General features: G+C 40.6%; 1 protein-coding gene across 4 annotated transcripts in view; it reads right to left on the bottom strand.

Annotated features, from left to right (window-relative positions):
- Positions 1 to 16745, bottom strand: part of CNTN4 (contactin 4) — a 1029443-nt gene continuing 1012698 nt past the window's right edge. For all 4 annotated transcript variants that reach the window (XM_033210483.1, XM_033210481.1, XM_033210482.1 and 1 more), the window contains 4 exons: positions 16110 to 16296; positions 15569 to 15681; positions 4299 to 4467; positions 1 to 1831 (listed from right to left, as the gene is read on the bottom strand). In XM_033210483.1, coding sequence (XP_033066374.1) covers positions 1731 to 1831; positions 4299 to 4467; positions 15569 to 15681; positions 16110 to 16296 — 570 coding nt within the window. In that variant the 3' untranslated portion in view covers positions 1 to 1730. The remainder of the gene's footprint in view (positions 1832 to 4298; positions 4468 to 15568; positions 15682 to 16109; positions 16297 to 16745) is intronic.

The following is a 16745-nucleotide window of genomic DNA, read 5'->3' as shown; positions in this document are numbered from 1 at the left end:
TCTTTACAAATGACAGAATATTTATTAACAATACCTTTAAAAAAGATTACATATGCTAGATCACTGGTAAATATCATTTACACTGGGGTTGGGAACTCCCTGGATGTCATTTTTTTTCATTCATTTTATTATTTTGTTGATTTTTTTGCATGTGATTTTAAATTTTATTTTATTTTAACATAGAAGTAACCATATCAAACTAAGAAAGGAACACAGCTTGAAATACTGACAATATTTTTTTTTTTCCGGTTACCACCCTAGTTTTTACACAAATGGAATCCTGATTATGACTTTATTGGATAAATATAAGAAGAAGGTTGAAAAGTTATATTATTTGTAAGCAAAAATGACAAATTACAGCAAATTTGAGTTCTCTGAGAAAGAAGAAAAGGTGGCAGCATGTTTACATGAGAAAATGTTTATAGAAAATTTCATTGCCTTTTATGTCACTGTTCCACTAGCGTTTGCTTACAAAACCTTTCCCATTGTAACAAATAGTTCTTTTCATAAGAATACAGTTTTGTTGATATTGTCATTTTCCAATGTGTGATTTTAAGACTTAGAAGGTAAAGTATATAAAGCAACTAGGCTACCTATTGCAAAACAGAATCATCAAGAAACCATACAGTTGTACTAAAGGTCTTTTATAGAGTCATATTAAAAATTCTTGCAGCAACTATTTGTTGAAATAGAAGAAATTTTCCAAACTCCATATGTAATTTTGATTCAAAAGAAGGGCTCTATTATTACAGAGATACACATTTTATATATAAGAAATTTTGTAAAGAAATTACTAATCCATTGACAGAGACTTACTTTTTTTTAAAATTTACATTCAAAATAGATACAGTTAAAGATAATAAAATTATCTTTTATCCTTTGAAAGACTTGGGTGACTATAGTAACTTTTGGTCTATGTTACTACAGGATATATGTTACTTCAAATTTAATGTCTAAGATAGTGCTACTACAAAGACAATGCTAACTTAGTTGAGTGAAAAGAAAATCTTACTGTACAATGCTAAATTCAGGGATGGGAATATTGCACAAGGTGCCTCTTGGGCAGTAAATTTAGCTTTTGAGATTGCAGCCATTCCTGAAACCATCTCAAGTTGTATTGAACAACAAAATTCACAACGGCATGGGAAAACATATTGTACATGTCAAAAGGACTTGATTCAATGCATTAACCACTAGAAGAGTAATTTGCATACAGCAGCCTTGAGTTATAGACCAAGTCTTCAGCTGTTCTGCCACGAGATCCTTGTAAAACTGTACAAGTAATTTGCAATTTATTTACCAAGATGAGTTTCAAACTCTGTCTTTAAAGGAAATATTTTCAAATTATAATTGCATGATTGTGTTGTCCATAGCATTTTACAGCTGAGGAAAAAAAGTAATATCTACATTTTATGTTAACTTTAAAAAATTCTATAAAACACTAAATATATAATAAAAAATATGCATATAAGGACATATGTAAACTGCTTTGGTAACATCATATTACAGATGTCTTCAGTGCATTGCAGAGTTTCCAAAGAAACTTCAGACAAAGCTAGATTTGCTTTGAGGAAGTACTGTATAATGCCATTCCTAAAGAAGCAAAAAACATTTTTATTCCAGTAATAAGATGTACTTGAACAACAATATTACTTAGTACTGGGTGTCTTCAAAACAACTAGCTAAATGTTGCTTATATTATAAACAGCAAGTCCTTTAGATAACTTTTGTCATAAACTGGACCTAGCTGTGAGGGAAATCATTATTGTACTGATGGCTGACAGCGTACATGCATTCGAAGTGGAAGCCCCGGATCCTCTTGCGTAGGCATCTGAAAAGAGAGAACAAATTCACTCAAAACAGCCCCATCCTGGCTTCAAAGGGAAGAGCAGCCACGGGGCTTTTTGAAACAGCGGAACTGCATGGATTCTACTGGAAATGATGATCAAGATCTTAATGGCTTTTAAATATCAGTTCTATGACTACCTAGCTATGAACCTGCGAGTAGGGTAGAGGACAGCCCTGTACCTCTGTCAAAGCATTTGTAAAATAAGGATGTTGCCATCTAATGTGAGAAGAAACTTCAATATTACTAGTAACAGTACTGATAGATACCATGCCACGTCAATGATGCAACAAAATGAAAATTGCTACTCCCTTTTGAACTCTATGAAAATTGCTACTCCCTTTTGAACTCTATCTTTGTGCTGGGCACAGATGAATATGACACTTAAATCTTGCAAAAACTGGATGAAGGCCAGGTATTATTATTACCTCACTTAACAGATGCGGTAATTTGTGCCCAGATCACCCAGCTAGTAAATGGCTGAATTGGGATCCAAACCCATGTCTGTTTAAATCTATCCCTTTTCTCCAAACAAAATAGCCTCAATCCTTTTTACATTTTCTTATGGGTCTTACATTTTTCATAGTAAGAAGCTATCAACTGTCATTCGGGGGTTCTTCAATCTTGTAAGATCTCTTTGACCAACCTAATGAAAAATTCCTTGAAACAGATCATGTTTGGCTCACAGTCACTTCCTTGTTACCTAATAATTACACCAATATAGTTGCTTAATATATGTTTTTGTAATGAATAAAACCAGGAATCATCAGTCTACCTAAAAATACCAATCCCTGGCCGGGCGCGGTGGCTCAAGCCTGTAATCCCAGCACTTTGGGAGGCCGAGACGGGTGGATCGCGAGGTCAGGAGATCGAGACCAACCTAGCTAACACGGCGAAACCCCGTCTCTACTAAAAAATACAAAAAACTAGCCGGGCGAGTTGGCGGGCGCCTGTAATCCCAGCTACTCGGGAGGCTGAGGCAGGAGAATGGCGGGAACCCGGGAGGCGGAGCTTGCAGTGAGCTGAGATCCGGCCACTGCACTCCAGCCTGGGCGACAGAGCGAGACTCCGTCTCAAAAAAAAAAAAAAAAAAAAAAATCCCTGCAATGATAAGAAAGCATGAAGTACAAAGTCAGATTTTAAATGAAGTGAGATAAATAAACCCCAGTCTTGTATTTTCATGGCCTTGAGATTACTTCCACATCTCACCAAAAATCTGGCTCCCTTTCAACAGAAGTTAGAGGCTTTGTTTGATGAAGTGTAGAATCCAATTGTCCCTGCTTTTAAGACAAAAATGGCTTTTGTGTTTGTATGCAAAAAAAAAAAAAAAAAAAATGCAGTAAATATAAACTCCATTGAGAAACACTGGCATATCATCCCTTAGCAGAGGGATGTTACATGACTAAAAGTCAGGATGGTGGTGAGGATTTTGTCCATAATTTAAAATATCATCTCTTTACCGATGTCTTGAAAATTTATATCTCCAGCCTTCAATGCTCCCCTAATCTCCAGAATGCTAAATCTGAAAGCCTGTGAAAATCTACACTTAGACATCTAACCGCAGTCTTTCGTTTCTTATTGCTGTAAAATATACATAACAAAATTAGCATTTTAACTCATTTAAAATGTACAATTCAGTGGTACTAAGTATACTCCAATGTTGTGCAATCAGCATCACTCTCAAGCTCCTCAACTTTTTTGTCACCCCAAACGAAGACCCAGTACCTAAGCCCCCATTCCCCACTGACCAGCCACTGCCAATCACTAGCCTCACTCTGTCTCCATGGATCTGGCTATTTTTTTTTTCTTCTTTAAATAAAAGAGATCACACACAACAACAAAAAATAATATGCTGCTAAGATATTTACAAACATGGTATTTGTAAAAACAGAATTGAATGTATTTGCTCAAAAAGAATATGCTATTCTCACATGCTGTTCAACAATATTTGAAAGTGAAGATAATCTTGACTATAGAGAGACATATACATTGATGCACATGTTACATATACCCATTCAAAATACATAGTAAATTCAAAATATTTGAACTGCATATACTGTTTCACTGGAGAAAAACTGCTACAGCATACTTAACAATGCTTTTCCTTCTTCCTTCTGACTGAGTCATGCTTTTAACTTTCTAAACTGTAATTCTGGGGTTACATAGATGCATAGAAAAATAAATGGGTTGACATGGAAAAACCTTAGTGACTGATTCGTGTCTGCTTTAATCTGATTTTTGATTAGCAACTGAGTAGATCAGTCAACATGGGCAAACTGATTTTTGCATGAAACTGCCTATGGCCAGCAAATATCTGGAGAAGGGGGGTAGTGTCCTCCATTTTACTTTATGTCTTCTTTTGCAGGCTGAATGTCTTTCAAGCCCTGACTCATCTGGAAGGCTGATAAGATAAGACAGGCAGGAGAAAAGGGAGAAAAAAAGGCATTCTCACTTGATATCTTTGGAATTCGAATTTGTTCACTGCTGCTGCCATCTCCTCCGTCGCTGAATGGCTTAATTTCTATTATATAATCTTCATCAAAAGGCAAAGAAAGCTCCACCGATGTTTTATTTGTTTCAATGACAGATGTGCTGCTTTGTCTGTTCCATCTGTACAAGACCTGCCAATACAGAAAGAACAGGTGTCACCTGCCGTCTTCACAAAGGCTCCAAAGATGGAGCATTCATTTGTTTTCACCTCTGGGCATCAGCAAAATGCAGGGAATGTAGACGTTGTCTGGCTGCCCACTTGCGTTTGGAAGGCTCATTTGTGGTGAGGGCCATGACTGCAGCTACCATTTTATTCCGAGGAAAGAGCTGAAAGGATATTACAACGGGGCGTCAGCAACATGATTCTACGTACTGCCTAGCCTCTCGGAGGCTCAGTTGACACACCTGGGAAAATGGAAAAAATGAGTAGCTCCTTAAGGATGTACAGTGCTCTGTTACACATCAGGGGCTTTGGCATCAGAATAAACTTGGCCACTGGGGGATCACAGGCCACTTCACCTTTTTGAGCCTTACTTCAGTCATCTGTAAAATGGGGACGATAATACCCACTCTTCTGGAGTGTGTTTTCAAGATTGCACAAGGAGGCTGGGTGCAGTGGCCCACGCCTATAATCTCAGCACTTTGGGAGGCCAAGGTGGGTGGCTCACTTGAGGCCAGGAGTTCAAGACCAGCCTGGCCAACATGGCGAAACCCTGTCTCTACAAACAATACAAAAATTAGCCAGATGTGGTGGCACACACCTATAATCTCAGCTACTCTGGAGGCTAAGGCAGGAGAATTGCTTGCACCAGGAGGCGGAGGTTGCAGTGAGCCGAGATCACGCCATTGCACTCCAGCCTGGACAACAGAGCAAGACTCAAAAAAAAAAAAAAAAAAAAAAATTGCACAAGGTTTGAATCTGGTGAGGGCCTAGCTTAGAGGAAGCATGTAAAAAATAGTATCTCTGAAGGCTTAAAGATAATCAGAGAACATACATGGCAAAGGTCAGAGCACAAGCCAGGCATAGTAAGTTATGATCATGACTCTTAGAGACAGGACATTTCAGCACAGGGAGAAGATATCTGAAAGGCAACAGTAGTAACCTCCCATTCCTTCCCTCTGGAACCCCATTTTGTGGGGCTAGGTAACAAAGAGGCAACCATTGTCACCTTGGACATATCTGAAGCTTACAACAGTCCCGTTTTCACCTTGGGTTCTGAGTCTGGAGTGGGATTCATTTGATGAGGTGGCCAACTAGCCTCCTAAAAACACATTTACCTACCTGGGATTGCCTGCTGTGACTGGCATGGACTCCAATCAGGAACAAAATATACAGGTCTGGGAAAGTGTGCCTTTACCTATAGAACCACTAAAGCTCATCCTCTGCAGTTTCCCCTGACAATTAAAAAGATAGGGTTGGATGAGGTCAGTGGCTTTTGGTCCTGGCTGCATGTTAGAACCACTGGGGTGCTTGTAAAACACTTATGCTATAGCTCAGTGGTTTTCAACAGGGTGGGAGGGTCAGGGGAGCAATTTTGCCTCACAGAGAGGTATCTGGCCATGTCTGTAGACATGTTTGTCTAAACAGGTCCTGTTGTTGTAGTGGACAGAGAGACCAGGGATGCTGCTGAACAGTCTACAATGCCCAGGGCAGCCTCACAACAGAGAATTCTCTAGCTCAAAGTGTTGACTGTGAGGAGGTCAGAAACCCCTCCAGTTCCACTCTAGCCTGCCTAAGACTGCACAGAGGTGGGACCCAGGCTATAGGTTTTTTTTTTTAAGATCAGCAGGTGATGTTACTGTGGGATAGGCATCATGGATTAGATGAATTCGATGAGTAGTTCTCAAATTCAAGCGTGATCAGTATCACCTGGAGAACGTGTTCGAGCACAGATTGCTGGGCCCCATTCCTGGAGTTTGTGATTACTTCTGGGATGGGACCTGAAAATCTGCATTTCTGACAAGTTCCCAGCTAATGCCAGTGCTGCTGGTCCAAGGATCATATGTTGAGAAGCACGAGATTAGCTCATCCTTCCCTAAGATCCCTTGTAAATTCTGATCTGCTGAGGCTAGAGACATAAGGTCACTCTCGTGTCTCAAGACAAAACCAGACACAAGTGAAATTTGTAAAATTCCCTTAGAATGGTTTCGAACCCATCTGTTCCCTGGCATTTCATCACCTTAATTTATGTCTCTCTAATACAAGGTGGAAAACACAATTTCCTTAAGGTAGAAAGATTCATAAGCATCCCCTTCTTCTCCGCAGCATCAGTTGTATCAGACCCAGCATCCCTTTGCTAATGATTAGGCACAAATAAATCCTCAGGCACATTCAGGAGTGTCAAAGCTTCTCATCACAGCCCTCCAGGAGAATGGGCTGGCTGATGGGATGCAAGGTCACATCTGGCTTTGAGGAATAAATTGCTGCTTTGATTTACCTCTGGTCCTTGCAAGAGCTCAGAGGATTCAACTTGTTTCAAATATAAATCCAAAAGAAACACTTCTAGGAAAAAGCAGCCCTTTTATCAGCACTGCTTATCAGTCTTGCAATATTAGGGACTACAGCAGAACCCAAATAAAGTCCTGTAAAACCTTTATTTATACCACTTTGTTGAGCTGATTGACTTGAAGGCTGTGCTTGCATTTGATATAATCTAGGGTGGAAGACAAGGGGAAAGAATGGATTTGTGGGAACAATGATAATAGCAGCAAATATTATAGACTACTTCCATTATCGAATGTCTGAACACTGTATGTTCTAAATCAGGGGTGTCCAATCTTTTGGCTTCCCTAGGCCACACTGGAAGAAGAAAAATTGTCTTGGGCCACACATAAAATACGCTAACACTAATGATAGCTGATGAGCTTTACAAAAATTGCAAAAAATCTTATGTTTTAAGAAAGTTTATGAATTTGTGTTAGGCCACATTCAAAGCCATCCTGGGTCACATGCAGCCTGTGGGCAGCGGGCTGGACAAGCTTGTTCTAAACGCTTACATGGATAACCTCTTAGGGAAGGCCATGTTATTATTATGATTTCAAAGATGAGAACCTGAGACCTGGAGAGGTTAAGCAATTGCCCCAGGTCCCACGACTGGTGGATCCTACATTCAAACCTAGGCAGTCTGTGCTCCAGAGCCTGGATTTTTTTTTTTTTTTTTGAGACAGAGTTTTATTCTTGTTGCCCAGGCTGGAGTGCAAAGGTGTGACCTCAGCTCACTACAACCTCCACCTCTCGGGTTCAAGTGATTCTCCTGCCTCAGCCTCCCAAGCAGCTAACGTTACAGGCATGTGTCACCATGCCCTGCTAATTTTGTATTTTTAGTAGAGATGGGGGTTTCACCATGTTGGCCAGGCTGGTCTTGAACCCCTGACCTCAGGTAAGCTGCCTGCCTCAGTCTCCCAAAGTGCTGGGATTACAGGCGTGAGCCACCGTGCCTGGCTTCAGAGCCTGGATTTTTAACTAAGACTAGCTTGGCTACCACCTGTAGGGCTCTGGACAAATTGCTTTCCCTCTCTGGCATCTGTCTTGGGGAATGCAAACCAAGGGAATTAGACAGTAAAAAACTAGTGGCCCATGGGTCATAATCAGTCTGCATATATTATTTGTTTGGCCGTCATAGTGTTAATTTTTTTTTTTTTTGAGTTAGATGTGACCATTTCAAAACAAAGAAATTATCCATTAAACATTTGTGGGTTCTACTGAACAACTGGAAGAAACGGCCACACTGATCACTGTGCTTTGGATGCTTGTCCTCTCCGAAACTCATGTCGAAATTTGCCATTTTAACAGTATTAACAGGTGAATCTTTAAGAGATAATTAGGCCATGAGGTGATTAGGCTCACCCTCACAGATGGAATTAGTACTGTTATGAAAGGGCGAGTCGGCTCTCTATCCTCCTCCCTTCTCCCTTGTTCCTCACTCTCCCTCCCAGCACTAGGTGTCAATAAACTTATGTTCATATTAATTGCCCAGTCTCAGGTACTCTGTTCCTAAGACTCTACAAAAGTGTGATCCAGAATAAAAGAGACTAAGCCAGTGGTCTATATTCCTGTCTGGCAACAACTGGCTGGAGTTGAGAAGTCTCATTCTGAATAATCACAAACTGCAGTTGGTCATAGTCCCAACACTTCCAATGTTGCTACACTGTCATATGCCTACCTCAGGACCTTTGCACCTCCTTTTTTTTTTGCAGTACTTGGGACATTCCCAGAGAGCTGCCAAGGCCCAAATGAAATCACACCACTTGAAAGTGGCTCCTTAGCCTTTATATACAATAATAAATTTCTCCTGTCTACTCCATGGCTTTCTCTATTCCCCTCACTCTGGCTTCTTTTTCTCTGTAGTACTTTGTTATCACTTACTATGTTTATTTATTGCTGGCAGGCAGAAGAACCAACTGGCTAAATGTAGAACTCAGGATCCATACTGCTGTATTCAGATCCCAGGTCTTCAACATACCAGCTATGTGAAAGGCAAGTTACTAAACTCTGTGTCATAGCTCTTCATCTGTAAAACTAGGGATAATAACTGTACCTACCTTCATGGGTTATTAAAAAGTTAAGATGAGGCCGGGCATGGTGGCTCACACCTGTAATCCCAGCACTTTGGGAGGCTGAGGCAGGCGGATCACCTGAGGTCAGGAGTTCAAGACCAGCCTGACCAACATGGTGAAACCCCATCTCTACTAAAAATACAAAAACTAGCCAGGCATGGTGGTGGGCACCTGTATTCCCAGCTACTTGGGAGGCTGAGGCAGGAGAATTGCTTGAACCTGGGAGGTGAAGGTTGCAGTGAGCCAGGATCATACCACTACATCCACCCTGGGTAACAGAGGGAGACTCTGTCTTAAATAAAATAAAACGAAATATAAAGTTAAGATGAATCGGAACGGTGCTTAGTATATGTATTAGTAGTAGTTTCTGAATCGACTGAACATAACTCATTTATGTTATCTGCCTGGCTCTGTAGGTAGTTTAATTTGTATACTAAAATCAGATGCTCTACTTTAGCTCTAATGTCATAAAGTAGCTTAAGGATTTGTGTTGGCAAAATATTTGGGGCCTCAAACTTTCTAAAGTCAGCTTCTTGTTGAGACCGTCTACCCAAGCTGAGATCTAAAGAATCCAGACAACTTAGTGAAGACGGGAAAATAAACCCACACCCCAACACCTTCAGTATTTCAGAGGAAAACTTAACTTTGGAAAGGGTCAGTCTGAGATAAACAATAGTCATATTTAATGGGTCAAATTCTCTAGCAAAGGTCAACTCTTCCATTGTAATCAGATTCACTTTTTATTCAGCCTCTAATACTACCCTAAAAGTGACACTAGGGAGAGTTTCCTGAGATGTCATGGGAGGTGAGATATCATGGGAGGTACACACACACGCAGAGAGAGAGAGAGAGAGAGAAAGCAGGAGAGAGAGTTGTTCATTGGTACCTTGGTAATTCAGGGAACTGGCTTCAGGACCTCCCTAAAATACCAAAATCTGTGGATACTCAAGTCCTGTATATACAATGGTAGAGGATTTGTGTATAACCTTAGCATATTCTCCCATATACTTTAAATCAACTCTAGATTACTCATAATACCTAACATAATGTAAATAGTTGTTATACTGTATTGTTTTTAAAATATGCATCATTTTCATTGTATTATTTTTTGTGTTTTTTTTCCCCCGAATATTTTTGATCCACAGTTGATTGAATCTGAGAATATGGAACCTGTGGATACAGAGAGCTAATGCTTTAAATTATTTATCTCTAAACATTCACATGTATATGTAGCAATCAAAATGTATAGCCAGTTACAGTGACATTCCTTGGGGTGTAGCTGAGGAGGTGTAGGGTATCTGGCTCCTCCAGTACCATCCCTAAAAAGAAGGGGGAGTGATTGAGCTGGAAATTAAGAGGAACTCAGAAAGTATCCTTTCCTACCATCTGGTCTAACCCTGTTACCCACTCTTTTCTCCACTGCCAACACATGTGGTTTCTGTAGCATTTCACACACTTGACACACATCCATCACTTCTGTCCCTTAGAAGAAAAATTCTCAACATGGAGGTGCCACTAATATTTAGATATAGTCTGGATCTAGAAAATACAATGAACCAACATAAAAAATCGCATTTGGAAAAAAAGTGTCAATCCATGGTTCAAATAGGTTACATCACCTGGTCTGCTGCACAGATCTGAAATGGTTCCAAGCTCTCTAGTTTTAATTTGTTCCAATATTTTACTTTATTCTCTTTTTTTTGAGACGGAGTCTTGCTCTGTTGTCAGGCTGGAGTGCAGTCGCTCAATCTCAGCTCACTGCAGTCTCTGCCTCCTGGGTCCAAGTGATTCTCCTGCCTCAGCCTCCCAAGTAGCTGGGACTACAGGCGCCCATCACCACACCCAACTAATTTTTGTATTTTTAGTAGAGGCAGGGTTTCACCATGTTGGCTAGGATGGTCTCCTACTCCTGACCTCAGGTGATCCACCCGTCTTGGTCTCCCAAAGTGTTGGGATTACAGGCATGAGCCCCAGTGCCCAACCTATTTTATTCTTATAAAAATAAGTCGTTTCCCTAAGTCCTACACTAAGCCCAGCAGATCTTTCCTGGAAGGTGAGATGCCCTTGTGTTTGTCTTGACCTGCTTTATTCTCATCACATACCCTGCTTGATTCTATACTGTTCAAATGAATCTTCTAGATGTCTGCAAAAGTGTTGAGAAAATAAGTGTCAGAAGGACCTTTCTGGAAAGATGCTACCAGCACAAGGCCATATGAGAGTTTCTGAGAGGGAGCATGAATATAAATAAGTGGCAACTAAATAATAATCATTACCCAATTTTTCTTGTAAAAATGGCTATAATCTTTTAGACACAGTTCATGAAGCAAACATCAGCTTACATAATGATCCCTGCCCTTGAGAAAGCTGAAGGCACTCCAAGTCACTACACTCAACAGACTTCAGTTTTCCTATCGGTAAAGTGGTGGGAAAAAAAAGATTATCTAGGTTTGCTTCTTGCTCAGCTAACATTTGCCTGGTTGCCTGAAATAGCTTAGGTAGCTCCTGGCCTATTCGTTTTCTTTCAGCAGTAACCTGAAAAGGAACTTCAAATCTAGTTACAAGTTCACCCGGGGAACATGTGTAATTCCCAGGGACTCCTTAAGCTTTCTACATTTTTATTGTGCTTTGTCTCCCTGTTCTATGGGTGTACCTGGAAGGAATTTTTTTTTCTCTCTTTTTTTTTCACTCTCTCCCTTGTTTTGGTGAAATCAATTCTGCCCACATCACATCTGCTTTCTTTTCATGGTTCTCTCTCTCTCTCTCTCTCTTTTTTCTTGAGACAGTCTTGCTCTCTTGCCCAGGCTGGAGTGTAGCCATGAGATCTCAGCTCACTGCAAGCTCTGCCTCCAGATTCCAGCGATTCTCATGTCTCAGCCTCCCGAGTGGCTGGGACTACAGGTGCACCACCACACCTGGCTAGTTTTTGTATTTTTTTTGGTAGAGATGGGGTTTCACCATGTTGGCCAGGCCTGACCTCCAGTTATCTGCCCACCTCAGCCTCCCAAAGTGCTAGGATTACAGGCATGAGCCACCGTGCCTGATCTTCATTCTTGCCTTCTTTCTTTTCTTTTTAGTCTTCTCTTCCCTCATTCATCTTCCAACCTATCCCACCTCATATCTCTTTTGTCATAGATAAAACTGATCAAATAAACTCTTTTATATTATTTCATACTAAGAGGTTAATAATTTAGTTCAGGACATGAAATCTCCATTCTAATACAACTATAGTGAACACATCTTTGGCTGGAAAAATAATAGGGACAATTCAGGCACTGTCCTCTGGAAGCCCCCAGTCTGGGGATTCACAGCAAGTCAGTTAATTACAATTACCCAAGAGGACGGAAAGTATTATACTATAAAAAAATCTTGCAAGTAGGCCAGGTGCGGTGGTTCATGCCTGTAATCCCAGCACTTTGGGAGGCCAAGGTGGACAGATCACTTAAGGCCAGGAGTTCGAGAGCAGTCTGGCCAACATGGTGAAACCCCCATCTACTAAAAATGCAAAAATCAGATGGGCGTGGTGGTGCACAACTGTATTCCTAATGATTTGGGATGCTAAGCCAGGAGAATCGCTTGAATCTGGGAGGTGGAAGTTGCAGGGAACTGAGATGGTGCCATTGGACTCCAGCCTGGATGACACAGCGAGACTCTGTCTCAAAAAAAAAAAAAAAAAAAAAAATCTTGCAAATGAAGGGATCTCTGCCCATCAGGGAAGGCTTCTAAGCTAAAACTGAAAGCTGAATGGCTGATTAGGGATATAGGGGATATGCAAAAGGTCAGAAAAAAATGAAGACACTAGAAGTTTCTCTTTTAATAAAAAAGTAAATGCAGTTCCAAAGAGTTTAAGTGATTTACCTTAAGTCACATAGCCAATAGAGGACCCCAAACAGGGTTTCCTATCTCTTTTTTTATTTTCACAGTTTAGACAGGTCTAGCTCTGTCTCTCAGGTTGGAGTGCAGTGGCATGATCATAACTCACTGCAGCCTTGATCTCCTGGGCTCCACTGATCCTCCCCACTCTGCCTCCAGAGTGGCTGAGACCACAGGCATGCACTACCATGCTCAGACTCCTATCTCTTTCTGCTGTATATTATATGACCCTCCTAGAAAGGTTTAGTTTTAGAAAAGGACCCAGTGACAGTTCTGTAGATGAGTTCTTAGGGAGTGTTTCTCTACTAGTGGAATACAAGTCACTGTGCCATGTGGATGAAGGAAAAATAGTCCATGACAGGGAGGGTCTTCCAAGTCCTTCTCTCGTCACATTATCCAAGGCTTTGCCACCTTCTATGTCAAATCCCAATTCCAGCTCTGGCTTTGCCTACTACTTTCTGATGATCCTAGGTTCTTTACCTAGTGCCTGACAGCACTACCTATGTCCTACTCTCAACATCTCTGTGCAAAAATGTGACAAGCCAGCAGCCTGCAGGCTTAGTTCAGACTGCATAGCAATTTTATGTGGTCTGCATTCCACTGCCTCTAGTGTTGTTTAAAAGCAAAACTAAACAAAATTAGAAGTGTTGCCAACATTTTACAATTGGAAGATTTTACATAACAATCTTTTTTGCTGTCATCTTTGAAACATTGGCATGTTTAGGGCATTGTGCTCACTTTTTCACAAGGCAACAGAGGCAGGAAGTTAGTAGCAGCTGGTACGCTTTGACAGCAGCACTCTCTAGTTAGCTACCACTCCCGCCCTGCATGCTTCTGCCATTTATATTATCTAGTAGGCATGCCTTTGCCATCCTTTCATTTGTTTTGTGGTAGATAAAAGACCATTTCACAAGATTCTGGAAAATGTTGACTTCCAAGCTCTTCTGCCTGAAAACATTTCAAAATCTTAGGTTTGGTTTTATAATCTTCCATTTTATTTATTTATTTTTATTTAGAGACAGGGTCTCACTATATTGCCCAGGCTGGACTCCAACTTCTGGGCTCAAACAATTCACCTGCCTTCTCCTCCCAAGTAGCTTATACTACAGGCACATGCAACCAGTCCCAGGTTTATACTCTTTCTTTTGTAATGAAAACTGGGACTTGCAAAATTGCAACAACCATTTTTCTTTTGAAGAATTCATACAAACCCACTGGAGTTCAAGAACATTGTCAGCATCACCCAATGATTGTGGTTTCGCAAACGCTTTTTAAAAGTCATTTACTCATAACATTCTAGGACTGAATGGGAACAAAATGCTATATAATTAAATGCTCACACTATATTTCCCTTTCTGACCTTTCTTTAGGTGGTGATGCAGGTAATGCTTGATTATTTCCAGTGATGGGGAACCCTCTGAGGGTTCATTTTTTTTTACAAGATTTGACTACTAGAAGGCAAAACAGAGCCAAAATTTATCTCCATGTAGCCTTCACCCATTGACCATAGTTTTGTTCCTTGGAAACTTGAGGGAAAATTCTACTTGTCATCTCATATAGTAGCCCTTCAGATATGTGAAGTGGTTATCATGCTTCTGAGGCTTTTTAATCCAGCGGTATATCCTCAGTTCATTCACTGTTCAGATGTTTTGAGCTAGCCTCCTGGTCAGTCTTCTCAATGCATGTTCTCAATGCAGTTACAGTCCTCTCAGTGCAGTCTTCTCAGTGCAGTCACAGTCTTCTCAATGCAGTCACAGTCTTCACAATGCATGCTCTGGTTTGCATGCATTTGGTTTACATCAGTTCCTTCTCTCTCTGCACATGCATGCTGCCTCTCATAACAAGACGTAGAATCCATTTTCCCTGCCTTTTAATCTGAGCTGGCCTCATAGTAGCCAGTTTCATCCTTAGCTTTTAAAAGGGTTGACAGCTTCTGCTTTCTTCCTCTTGAAGCTGACAACTATGTAAGAAGTCTGACTACTCTGAGGTCACTATACTGTGAGGAAGCCCAAGTTATCCGTGGGGAGAGACCTCATGGGGAGCATGATCACTGGCCAACCGCAGCTTTCCCACCTATCCCACCTAAGAAGCCAGAAGTGTGTGAAGAAGCATCTTAGTTATTCCAGCCCTAAAATCTTTCCATTCTGGCCCTATCCACATTGCAAAGTCATACAAAATGATACATTGTTGCTGTTTTAGCCCCTAGCTTCCCTTGGTTTGTTAGGTAGCAACAGGTAGCTGGAAACCTTGCAAGATATTTATAACCCCTTTTAATTGCTGCAACAAGGCTACAGACATGTTCTTTTCATTTTCTCATTAAAGACAGGCCAACATTTATGGGGTCAGGCAAACATTTTCTCCAATTTTGCTGCTTTTTCTCTCTTTTTTCTTTTTCTTTATATAACTCTTTTGACTATAGAAACATATGAACAAAAACGATTAATCATTGGTAATATCAGGAGGCTACTAAGTTGACTAAAAAAAAAAATACAACTGAGACAGGAGCAAAACAAAGCTGACAGTAGAAATGTTTAAAAAGTGGTTCTTCAGGGTATTTTTGGAGACCCAAACACAGGGTCTTTACCCATTTCTGATTGATGCTGCCTGAACCTAAAGTTAAGGTGATTGTCTAAATCCTGACCATAGACTACAACTCAGATCAAACCATGTTGGAGGCAGCGATTCCTACAGGGTAGCAGAGCATCACCAGGGAAACTGACAATGCAGACAACTGTATGATTCATGGAGGAGACTGCCCCAACTCACAGCAGGATTAGGTGCCTCTGCAAAAAAGAAATTACCTACTTTGTATCCTTTTACTTCTGACTCATTATCCAGGGCCTTCACTTGATCCCAATTCAGGATAATTTTGGAGTCTGATGAATTCCATATGATGTTTCCAGGGGGTTGACTTGGTGCTATAAAAAAATTAAGATATACGAAGTCACAGATTATTAAGTCTCAATTGATTCTGAGGAATATCTCCTTACTAGAATTCGAGAGTAGAGGCAATTTAATGGGCTATTGCACTAATATGTGTCTTCAAGGTCACTAAAATCTGATGAGATACAGCATTGCAAATGGAAAAAGATTCAGTTGGTCGCCTAACATTTATAGCTAAAAGAAGTAGCCCTTCCCAGTAAGGAGAAAAACATTTCTCTTTCTGTCCTCCAGAGCAATGAATTTTGCATGGTATACAGAAAGGTTCACTTAAAATGCTGAGGGAAATTTGAATCCACATGCTACTAATTAGTATGCAAATGACCATTGGGAGGTGGGGATAAGGAATAAACTTGGGATATGTGTGATGAGTCCCCAAAATATTTCTGAGCAAATCTGTTCTTACGTGGCTTTCGGGTTGTCACATTGACTGTTGCACTAGAGGGGCCTGTCCCAGCAGAATTATATGCCTTGACAGCTAAGTGATACAGTGCACTGCCTTTTAAGTTCGTGATTTTTGTTGATGTCTGATTTCCAACTGTTCGTATTTTTCTAGCATTTTCTTCTTTGTCTTCATGTCTCCAATATTTAACCTAAGAAAATAAACAGAAAGACCTTGGAAACCATACCCAATGGGGATATTTCCAATGTTTTCAGGTGATTTTGTATGCAGATTCTTATGATGGAGTTAGTTTTCTATACCACATCATGAGCAGAGCTATCAGGACAAAGGACTTCGTATATCCTGAGAAATTATCCACCGTAAGAAGGTTCCCTTTTTTGTCCTCAGCTTCCTAGTGAGATGGTAGATTGATACAACCCTCGTTCATTATTGGGCATTATCAGAAGTCAAAGCTCATTTTGCCAACCATCCCATAAATGCTTAGATTTGCATATACTTCGAAAAATACCTCTGGAATATAACACAGACAAAGGGTAGTCTCACAGCTGAGTATTCAATGCTTCCATCAATGTTCAGCCGGAAGCCAGGCCTAAAACTAATGCCTCTAAGTGGGAATGTGGGTCATTTCCTGTAAGAATG

The sequence above is a fragment of the Trachypithecus francoisi genome, unplaced genomic scaffold (genome assembly GCF_009764315.1).
Source record: "Trachypithecus francoisi isolate TF-2019V2 unplaced genomic scaffold, Tfra_2.0 Lachesis_group0, whole genome shotgun sequence".
In the NCBI taxonomy this organism is placed as follows: Eukaryota; Metazoa; Chordata; class Mammalia; order Primates; family Cercopithecidae; genus Trachypithecus; species Trachypithecus francoisi.
The sequence above is the reverse complement of the archived record's forward strand: the minus strand, read 5'-3'. Positions and strand labels throughout refer to the sequence as shown.